The sequence below is a fragment of the Tenrec ecaudatus genome, chromosome 1 (assembly GCF_050624435.1).
Source record: "Tenrec ecaudatus isolate mTenEca1 chromosome 1, mTenEca1.hap1, whole genome shotgun sequence".
Taxonomy (NCBI): Eukaryota; Metazoa; Chordata; class Mammalia; order Afrosoricida; family Tenrecidae; genus Tenrec; species Tenrec ecaudatus.
Window position 1 is genome coordinate 889,339 of NC_134530.1, and position 10,749 is coordinate 900,087.

The 10,749-nt window shown below is 55.5% G+C and overlaps 1 protein-coding gene across 2 annotated transcripts in view; it reads left to right on the plus strand.

The window, feature by feature from the left end:
* SHC2 (SHC adaptor protein 2) overlaps positions 1-10,749 on the plus strand; it is a 30,400-nt gene that overhangs the window by 18,123 nt on the left and 1,528 nt on the right. The window contains exons 10-11 of one of the 2 annotated variants that reach the window (XM_075535278.1): positions 3,672-3,830; positions 4,771-5,066. In XM_075535278.1, coding sequence (XP_075391393.1) covers positions 3,672-3,830; positions 4,771-5,066 — 455 coding nt within the window. The remainder of the gene's footprint in view (positions 1-3,671; positions 3,831-4,770; positions 5,067-10,749) is intronic. The other variant, XM_075535287.1, reaches the window with a different exon arrangement.

Sequence of the window (10,749 nt, forward strand, 5' to 3'; positions counted from 1 at the left end):
GAAAGAGAGAGAGAGAGAGAGAGAGAGAGAGAGAGAGCGCGCAAGCGAGAGAGCCTCCTCCTGGTTCTGGACCCAGCAGGGGAGCAGGTGTTGAGAGAAATTCTCCCTGCCCCCTCCCCCCCCCAAATCCATGCCTGGGCTGCCAGTACTGAGAGCTGGCTCAGCTTTTCCCCAAAGGTCTCTCTCACACTTGGCCTCCTGCCCTGAGTCAGGGCCTCCGAGGGCAGTCACGCCCGCGAGAGGGGGGGCTGCTCATTCCTTGTGGATGGAGACCTGCACCTGCACTTGGAATGTTAAGCCCAGGAGCATCCCGGGTGGTGTGGTGGTGATGTGGGCGGTGGTGGGTTGCACACCGTGATGCAGCACGATGCCAGTTAAAAGATAGCAGTTCTCGGCCAAGCCACTGAGTTGATGGAGACTCAGCCCTGCGCGTGATGGAGCGGAACCCTCCCAGCCCCACCTCCCCCCACCCCAAATCTCCTTGGCTGTCAGGATCTTTTTCCCTTGGAGCCTCGGTGGGTTGGAACTGCTGACCAGTCAGTCAGTCATCAGCCATCTGTGTGATCGCAGAGCGGCCCTGTGGGACAGAGCAGACTGCTCCTCAGGGTGGGTTTCCAAGGCCATCGGACCTGAGGGGGAGCCGGCAGCCTCATCTTTCTCCCTCGGAGCAGCTGGAAGGTTTGAACTGTCGATCTTGTGGTGAGCAGCTCAACGCTTAACACTTAATGCACCGAGCCCTCGGGGCGCCCCCAGGGAAGCTTTCTGAAAAACACAATGACAGAGAAGGGTAACACTGTGTTCCCACAGCTCGCTTCAACCCTCGGCAACTCCTAGTCATACGTCAGAGCCCAGCCCAAGTACAGTGTCCCAGGGAAGCTGCCTTCCGAACCACCCACGGTGGGCGTCCGCTTCCTGCTGTCTTCCTTCCTTCCCATGTCCTTCATAAAAGCAGCAAACGCAGCTCCGCCTCTCCCAGAATTCCCAGAGATGGGTCTGTTTTCTCAGTGTACAATTGCCCTTGGATTGAAATCGCTCTCTTCTGTACACACGAGTGCCAACACATTTGTTTCTCTATTTGACCTGGACTCATGCGGGTCTGTCTCCTCTGGGGAGCTGGCGCTGTGATGCCCACGCTTGGGCACCCTTCTGCCCCCTCCTCAGTGTCTGGCTCTGTCTTTCTTATGAACAGCGGCCTAGAACTCCCAACCCCCCACCTGGCGTTTGTCCCCTCCTGGCAGCACGGGGACGTGAGTAAGTCAGTCAGCTCACCCACCAGCGATGCTGTGGGCTTGCTTCCCCAGCCTCTCGAACATCTGCGCTGCCTTCTTTTAGATCTCCCCAAACACGATGGGCGCTTGGCTGCCGAGCCTCAGGGCCCTCTTGCCTCGTGGTTAGTTAGACATCACACGTGTCCCTGCCTGCCCACCTGGGCCAGGGCTGTCTCTCTCTGGGAGTGCTTCTTCTCTGGTGCGTGGGCTGCTCTCCCTCAACACCAGGGCTCATGGCATTTCCTGCTTCTGCACCGTTGCGCATGGCCTTTCTGCACCTTGGCTTGCCCTGTGTTCGTCTTGGTGGACAGGAGAAACAAATCTAGGGAGACTCATGTGTGTAAGAAAGAGCTTTACATCAAAGGGTCATTGCCCATTAAGAAGACGTCCCAGCCCAGTCTGCATCAAGTCCATAAGTCCGACATAACCCATATGTCAATACTAGTCCGTATATTCCCCTTTAGACTCACACAGCCATGCGATGATGCTGAATACAGGAAGATCGCCAAGTCTTGTGGATCCAATCCACTGGTGGTAAAAACTTCTCAGCACTGGTGTGGGTCTCCACGTGGCTCCTCCAGCTCCAGGGCTCTGGCTGCATCAGGGTAGCTCCATGTGGCTTGTCAACAGGCGTGTCTCACAGGGAGTGAGGGTCCCGCCTCCAACGAGCTATTTATCTCCCTAGCACTGCCAAATTAGGTAATCAATCTGCGACTAGATTGACAGGCTAAACTCCACCCTTCTTAATAGTCTCAAATTGACAGCAGATTATGTAACTACCACACCTCCCCTAGTTCTCTGGCCAAGAACTCCTACCAGTGCTTCAGAGCCCCAGCTCCAATGCCCAAGAACTCGCCTACCACCCATTGCACCAGCTCTCTCCCAGCTCTGAGCCGTGTGTGTGGGTGGGGAGATTGAGGTGGAAGGCTGGGCTGCTTCCCTCCGCCCCTCATCAGCCAGCTCAGGCCCGGGCATGTTAGCGATCCTCTCTCCTCACCCCAACTTTACAGAAACACTGTTCAGCCCAGTTTATAGATGGAAACATGGGGGCAGAGAGCTTGCCTGGCCCACGGAGGACACACCTGGAGTTTGAACCCAGGTATCTGGGCCAAATGACCCATCATTTTGTGCAGGACTTCTTCAGAATGCAGAAAGGCAGGGAGAATACCTGAGGTGCACCTGACCCCCGCCGTGGTGTTTTCAGCCACCTCATCTGCATGTGAGAGTTGGACACTGAATAAGGAAGACCGCAGAAGCTTCGCTGCTCTTGAATCGTGATGTTGGTCAGGAACATTGAAAGCACCACGGGCGCTGAAGAAACAACCAAGCAAGCCTGTCTTGGAGGCAGTAGAACCAGAGTGCCCCTGGGAGGCACGGCTGTCGAGATTCGGTCTCATGTGCTTTGGACATGGCTGTTGGGAGACCAGGCCCTGGAGAAGGACATTATGCTGGAGTTGGGATTGGCTCCATGACGTAGCAAAAACAGAGCCCTGGGGGTGCAGTGGCACCCTGGCCTCAAAGGAGCTGCTGGCTGTAAGCACTGGGCTATGAACTGCAAGGCCGGCGGTTTGAATCCCTGCTCGGAGGGAGAAAGATGAGGCAGGCTGTCTGCTCCTGTAAAGATTTATGGTCTTGGGAACCCCCAGGGAGCAGTTCTCCCCTGTCCAGTAGGGACACTGTGAGTCAGAACGGGCTCCGGGCGGTGGGTTTGTGGTTGTGTGCTGTAAAGATCTTGAATAGACAGCTCAGAGCAAAATGCAGATGTGTACCCCTGCTACCTAGTAAAAGGCCCTCAGCCTCGCCCGTTGAGAGGCGTGGAGGGGGCCTTGACTGAACACCACTTCTCCCATCACCTGTTGGAGACCTAGCAGGGCCAGGGGGGCAGGGTCCCTCAGAAGCCAGCAGGAGCTCCACTGGGGACACTTTGTCAACCCCAGGAACAGAAGCGGGAAACACATGGAAAACTGAAAGTTAAGCAAACCGGGGAAGAGACCGAGATGGGTCAACAGCTGGTGTTTCAGGTTGGCTCCAGCTCCCAGGAAGCGTTGCCCTTCCTGCTTTCCGACTGGGGCCATCTGGGTCAGCATCAGATTCGCAGCTCCTTTTGAAAGCCAGTGGGGATCTGGCTCTGGGATTGGAATGTGCTGGGGGTGGGGATGGGGTCCCTCGCCCCACCTGCTTCATCCACTGATGCCACTGGGTGGACATGGACAGAACTGAGATGGTTAACTTGGGCTATGCACTTGGGACAGCGTCCTGGGAGGCCAGTGGCTTGGTTCCAGGCAGGGAGACAGTGTGGGGAGGGTCTGAAGGGATGCTGGTTCCTTTGTGCCCTGCATCCAGCCCCCCCGCAAGGGATCCCCTCCAGCTGACCCCATCACCTCGCCCCATCTTCCCCTCCAGCCTGCCCCGGGGATGGCTACGTGCAGGCGGATGCCCGGGGCCCCAGAGACTACGAGGACCACCTGTATGTGAACACACAGGCCCTGGATGCTCCCGAGCTGGAGGAGGCAGTGCCACCCCAGGCTGAGGACAGCCCCCAGAAGGACCTGTTTGACATGCGTATGGCATGGGGGCAGCGGGGTGCTGGGGAGAGGGCAGCCAGAAGGGGGAGTTGGTGCAGAGGGAGGGCAGTGGGAGCGGGGAGACCTGGGTTTGGCACGAAAGAATGTCTGATAGAGGGGGCCCCTTCATGCAGCTCTGAGGTCTGATGGGGGAGGCATGGCTCCTTCTACCCCTGGGATGCTGTCTGATGGGGAGGATCACCCCTTCTCCTGATAGGGGTACTGTGATGAGGGAGGCTTACGAATGCCTCTGGCATGTGCTCACCTTTCAGCCAATCCCTGGTCAGCACATTCATCTGAATATGCTGAGTGGCCGGAGCTAGTCACATGTCTGTGGGAACTGGAGACCAGCCTCGCTGACTCCTGGTGCTACTGGACCTAAAGTCAGGGGCCCGGGTCACTCAGAGCCTCAGATTGAGGCTGTATTCTGCTTCCAGGAAAATCACTCCCCCCACAAACTCCATGATGCGAAGGAGGGGCCTGGGGCTCGGTGCGTGCCCCATTAGTCTCGGCCAGGCACTTACATACATGCAATGTTGGTAGCAGAGCACGTACGAAAGCGGCACTGCCACTAGTGCATGCAGAGAGAGCTGCCCAGTGCAACCGGACAGGAAAACGAAATGCAGCAGGACAGGGCAGACAGGCCGGTGTAGACGGCGGGTGAAGCGCTGCATTACCTGCGGAGGGGCTCACCACCTGAGAGCGCGCACTGAACGTGAATGGAGGCAGTGAGACTGCACCACACACTACAGGGGCCCCAGGCCAGCACCGCAGTGTGCAGGGCCGAGCCCACTGCAGGCGCCAGTGGCCTGTGATCAGCCAACCACCAGGAGCAGCCCCTTCCCTGGCAGGGCCTGTGCCACCTCAGGGCGCCCCTATTCACCAGGCCTGGCCCTGACCTGCCCCTGTCCTCGCCCCCTCTTTCCCTGGCCCCGCAGGTCCCTTCGAGGATGCCCTGAAGCTCCACGAGTGCTCCATAGCGGCCCCCCCTCCCTTGGAGGACCAGTGGCCCAGCCCCCCGACCCGCCGGGCTCCCATCGCCCCCACGGAGGAGCAGCTGCGGCAGGAGCCCTGGTACCACGGCCGCATGAGCCGCCGGGCTGCGGAGAAACTGCTGCGCACTGACGGGGACTTCCTGGTTCGAGACAGCGTCACCAACCCGGGGCAGTACGTGCTGACCGGCATGCACCTCGGGCAGCCCAAGCACCTGCTGCTGGTGGACCCCGAGGGCGTGGTAAGGCGGAGTGGGGCTGCTAGGAGGGGGCGGGGCCCCAGCAAGGGAGGGGCCAGAGGCTCGGAAGTAGGGATTGGAGGGGGAGCAAGCGGTGGGTGGAGCTGAGTAAGGGGCGGGGTCTGGGAGCCTGCAGTGGGGTTTTGGTGAGCGGGGGTCAGTAGTTCGAAATCACATGCTCCACTACGGGAGACAAAACGGGGCTTTCTACTCTCCAAAAGAGTAGAAACCCAGAAACCCACAGGGGCCGTTCTCCCCTGTCCCATGGGGTCGCCCTGAGTTGGAATCGACTGGATGGCAGTGAGAGCGTGGACAAAGGGGCTGGCTGGGGGCAGGGGGCGGGGTCTTGGAAAGCTGGGGCGGGGCCTCAGCCAGGAGCGTGATCAGGGAGTGGTGGAGCTGGATGGAGGGGGCGGGGCCTGATGGGAGGTCTTGGGCGGAGTTGGGCACAGGTGGTGGAGCCAGGGGGCGTGGCCTGCAACAGTTGGAGGCTGCATAAGACACACAGGTCCTGCTTGTGGAATCGGGGTTTGGGGACTGGCTAGGCAGGAAGCAGGAGACCTCATCCTTTATGCACCCAGTGACCCAGGGCCCACCCGCTGACCTTTACTTTCTGCGACCTGGGCCTGTGGTCTGGGCGCCTGGACACTGTTACAGCGTTCCCCACGTTCCCCAGCCCGCCCCCCCCACCCCGTCCCTGCAGACGGGTTCTTCAACCCCACTGGCCTCCCAGCTGGAGAGAGACGCGCTGACCTTCAAGCCTCGCGTCTGGGAGCCGCTGTTCTAGGAAGCAGCTGGGCTCCGTCCTGTAGGGTCACTGTGATTCAGAAGAGATGGCGGTGGGTTTGGGCGTTTTTCTTCCTGTTTTGCAATCACAAGGTATTCGCAGTTTTCAGAACTTGAAAAAGCTACCACAGCGGGTCACACTCTTTGGGGTTTCCAAAACCATTCTGATGACCTCATGATATGATTTTGCAAGAACACCTGTGGCTTTTTCATCTCAAATACCTTCTTGGTGACTCTTCACCCGGGCTTCCCCACGTGGAACACACTGGAATCAGACTGACTGTTATCTGTGGAAAGAGACAACGGAGACGCTCGATACCAGCAGTTAAAACCAGGCAAGGTCAGGTTGAAGTGGAAGAAAATTAAAACTAGTCTGGAAGAGCCAAAATACAACCTTGCATACATTGCACCTGACCTTTGAGAATGTCTCCAGGACAGATTTGCGGCATTGAACACTGATGACAGAAGACCCGGGGAGCTGTGGGACGACATCAAGAACATCGCTGAGAGGAAAGCAAAAGGTCATTAAAAAGACGGGGAAAAAGAAAAGGCCAAAACGGATGTCAGAAGAGACGCTGAAACTTGCTCTTGAACTTAGCGTCGTTCAAACGAAGGGAAGACATGTTGAAAGGGAAAGAGCCGAACAGAACATGTCAAAGGGCAGCTCGAGAAGAGAGAGTGAAGTCTGATCATGAAATGAGCAAGGTTTCCTGGAGTCCGAAATCCCGCAGGGTGGGTCGTCCCTTTCTTGGTACAGCTCAAGCTGCAGGAATGGAAGAGCAGTTCTAAGCCTTGAGTTGCAGTAGTCAGTGACTCCGTAGCCTAGGAAAGCAGCCTTCAGTGTGGATTACGACTCAATGTCAGGAAGACCCAAATCCTCACCACGGCACCAAGAGGTAACGGCGGTCAGACACTGAAGTTGTCGAAGAGGCTTGTCTTTCTTGGATTCCCAGTCAATGCTCGCAGGGAAGCAGCAGTCGGAGATCACAAGATGTGTTGCCTTAGGTGAATCTGCTGCACAAGAGCTTCCCAGAGTATCGGAAACCAAGGATGTTCCTTTGAAGACTGAGTCGCACCTCACCCGAGCTGCTGTCTTTTATATTTCGTGTGCGTGTGAAAGGTGAGCCGTTACGAAAGAGGACCGCAGAAGAACTGCCGCGTTTGAATTGCGGTGCTGGAGAAGAAGGAGGGCCATGCCGGGGCTGCTCACAGGACAAGCCCAGCTGTCTTGAACGTAGTTCGGCCAGAGCGCTTCTTAGAGGCGAGGATGGATAGACTTCGTCTTACATGTGTTGGGCACGTTGTTGGGAGAGACCAGTCCCTGGAGCACATCACGCTTGGTCCAGTGGAGGGGCAGGGCAAGAGGAAGGCCCTCAAGGTGATGGGTCGACAGTGGCTTCAACAGTGGGCTCAGGCACAGCAACCGTTGCGAGGATGGCAAAGCGCCGCGAGGTGTCTTCTGCTGTGCGTAGGGTCTCTGAGCCAGAGCTGACATGATGGCACCTGAGAATCACATGGGCACAATGTTGAAGATGCAGGAAGCGTCACAAGAACAGGGAAGAAAGACACAGAGTTACTGTACCCCAAAGCACGAGTCAACGTCCATCCACTTCAAGGAGTAGTATGTGCTCAATAATCGATGGTAATAAAACAAGGCTCCAGACTTTGGCGGGGCACGGGCGAAGCACCTCAAGAAACCGACGCTGCGCTGGAAGCAGGTTTTCACCTATGCCGAGAGTCTGGATGACTGGCCAGCTCCCTGGAAGAGATCCACATCCGTGCCCATCCGAAGAAGAGTGACCCAACAGAATATGGAAAATTTCAGACTGTCATTCATATCACATGCATGCAAAGTTTTGCAGAAGCAAATTCAATCATGGCTTTGGCAGAAACTCAAGGCAGATTCAGATGAGGACACGACACGAGGGGAATTACTGTTGATGACAGATGGATCTTGGCCGAAAGTGGAATATTAGAAACCTGCTGACTGGTGCTTTATTGACTGTGTTTGGCCATGTAGACTAGAGAAACAAATCCCGTGACTCTCATCTATGTGCACAGACGGACTCTGGGTCAAGAAGTGATTGTATGCTGGCTAGAAGAACAAATCCCGTGACTCTCATCTATGTGTAAGAAAGAGCTTTATGTCAAGAAGCTTTCTGTGTCAGGAAAACATCCCATTCAAGTCCATAAATCCGATATTCGTCCCTAAGTCCCTCTTCAGACTCACACAGCTACATGCAATGATGCAGAATGCAGGAGGATCACAGGCCGGGGGGTGCAGGGTCCTGTGGACTCAATGGCGCAGTTCATCAAGAGACCGGTCTCCAGAGAATGAGTTCTCTCCGTCTCATCTCCAAAGGAGGCCATCAAGCTGTGACCGGATTGACAGGCTAAACCACCCATATCTTCTTATAGATGCCATGTTGGCACAAACAACCCTAACCATCACACACATCAAGAAGGTATCCCAGCCTAGCCCAATCAAGCCCATAAATCCCTTTTCCGACTCACCCAGCTGCAGGCTGGTGATGCAGAATGGTGGACCAGGAAGTAGGAAGTTCACAGGCAGGTGGACGCAGAGCTCTGTGAATCCAAAGTCGGTGTAAACATGGCAGGGTGCCAACAGCTCTCAGGTTCCTCAGCAGAGTCCCGGCAAGCAGGAAGGTGAAGGGACTAAGGGTGGCGAGGGGGGGGGGTGCGGAATGCCCAGTTTCTCACTCTTAAAAGAAGGCCCCCAAGAAGGGAGTCTTCAAGCTACTACTTGATTGACAGGTGGAATTCGGCCCCTAGCCAGGAGTCTCCAGTTGACACAGTGTCTGACTACCACATTGATTATGAAAATTAATCTGTGTTAGTTACATAATTTCATGTCAGCTTGAAGATATAACATTGAAGAGGTGGAGTCTAGCCTGTCAGTCAGGTCGCAGCTCGATGACCTCTTTTGGAGGTGCCACTGAGATAAATGGGTCTCTGGAAGCGGGTCACTGTTTCTCTCTGCCTGCACCTTCCTGCTGTTGAGTTACCTGGAGAGCTGCTGGAGCCACCCTGAGACCTGTTCCAGCCCTGTCATGCTTCCACCCACTGCCATTGGAACCCCAAGACTTTGCACCCACCAGCCTGTGATCTTCCTGTAATCTGCCTCATTGCATGTGGTTGCATGAGTCTGAAGAGAGATTTATGAACTAGTATCAGACTTATGGCTTTGATCTGGACTTGGCTGGGATGTTTGCTTGATTCATAATTAAAAAATCATTTTATTGGGGGGCTCTTATAACTCTTCTAACTATAACCATTCATCCACTGTATCAAGCACACTTATACATATGTTGCCATCATCCTTTTCAAAACATTTTCTTTCTACTTGAGCCCTTGGTGTCACCTCCTCAATTTTTTCCTCCCTCCACTACTCTCCCACCCTTGATAAATAATTACTTCTCAATATAGAGTTCTCTTTTACACATATGGCACATATATATGAGTGTCTCTGGATTTGTTTCTCTACTCAACCCGCCTAACCCATCATTCAACTATGGGGATCTAAACAAATTGTGGCCAACATCACCAAGAATGGGGATTGAAGTAGGCTTCATGGTGCTCTTGGGGAGCCTGGGCATAGACCAGGAAGCCGTCATTTGAACAGAATGAAGCACGTGTCTGAGGTATCTCCTCTGGCTCGATGCAGTCAATCTGAATCGTGAGTAAACGATCCTCGCAGCTGGACCATCTGAAGAACAGGGCGTCTGTTTGGAGGAAGGCTCGTTAGCAACCGATGATATGCAGACGGCACGGTGTTACTGTGGAAAGCCAAGAGGACCAGGAGCACTTCGTGGTGAAGATGGAGGACTGCGGCACCCCCCCCCCCCCAGGGATTGCGCCTCAGCATGAAGAAAACAAACACCTTCATAGCTGCACCAGGAGGACCGTGTCGTGTGAACAGGGACAAGGTGGAAGGTGCCCAGGATCTCACTGTATCAACGCCCACGGGAGCAGCAGTCAAGAACTCAAAGGACACATCACCCGGGCCAATCTACCGCACGAGGACCTCCTTGAAATGATAAAGGACAAACCTGTCACTTTCAGGTGTGCTGCCTGACTCAGGTGTGGTGTTGCCACAGCTCCGTGCGCATGTGACAGCTGGCCGACGAATGAGGAAGAACCGAGAGAAGGGATGAGGCCGGTGCAGAACAAGGAAGAGCGGAGACCGCCGAGGAACCTACCAGAGTCGCCTCGGAGGAAGAACGGCCAGAGGGTCCTTGGAAGCGATGATGGGAAGATGTGGTCTCACGGGCTCCGGACGTGCTGTGGGAGACACCAGGCCCCGGGGAAGGACATCATGCTTGGTCAAGTAGAGGGGCTGCGAGAAAGAGGAAGGCCCACATGAGAAGGAGCGCCAACCACGGTCCGACCATGGGCCCAAGTCTAACCATGACTGTGAGGGGGCTCAGGACTGGGCAAGGTTTCTTTCTTGGGTCCGTCAGGTTGCTGCCAGTCAGTTGAATTGAAGGCACGTAACAACGGCCACAAAATCTCGTCCAGTTTCAAGGCCATTCGGGGTTTCAGAGGCATCTCAGTTTCTCATGTATTGTAGGTCCGACAGTCTGTTTAAGTTTGAGAAGACTTTCAGAGTCTAATGGGGCCATGGTGCTGCTGGGGGGTGATGTGATCGGCTGTGATCCGCATGGTCGGTAGTTCAAAACCACGGGCAGTTCCGCAGGGGAAAGACTGGGCTTTGTACAGCTAACAGTCTCAGAGATGGGGGGGGGGAATGACTTTGAGTCAGCATTGGCCCCATGACAGTGAGTTGCTCTGGCCCAGGGAGGCTTTGGACCATCCCTGGAAGTGGAGGAGGCAGTCAGGCCGCTCCCCTCCACGGTTCCTGGGATGAGCGTGGATGCCC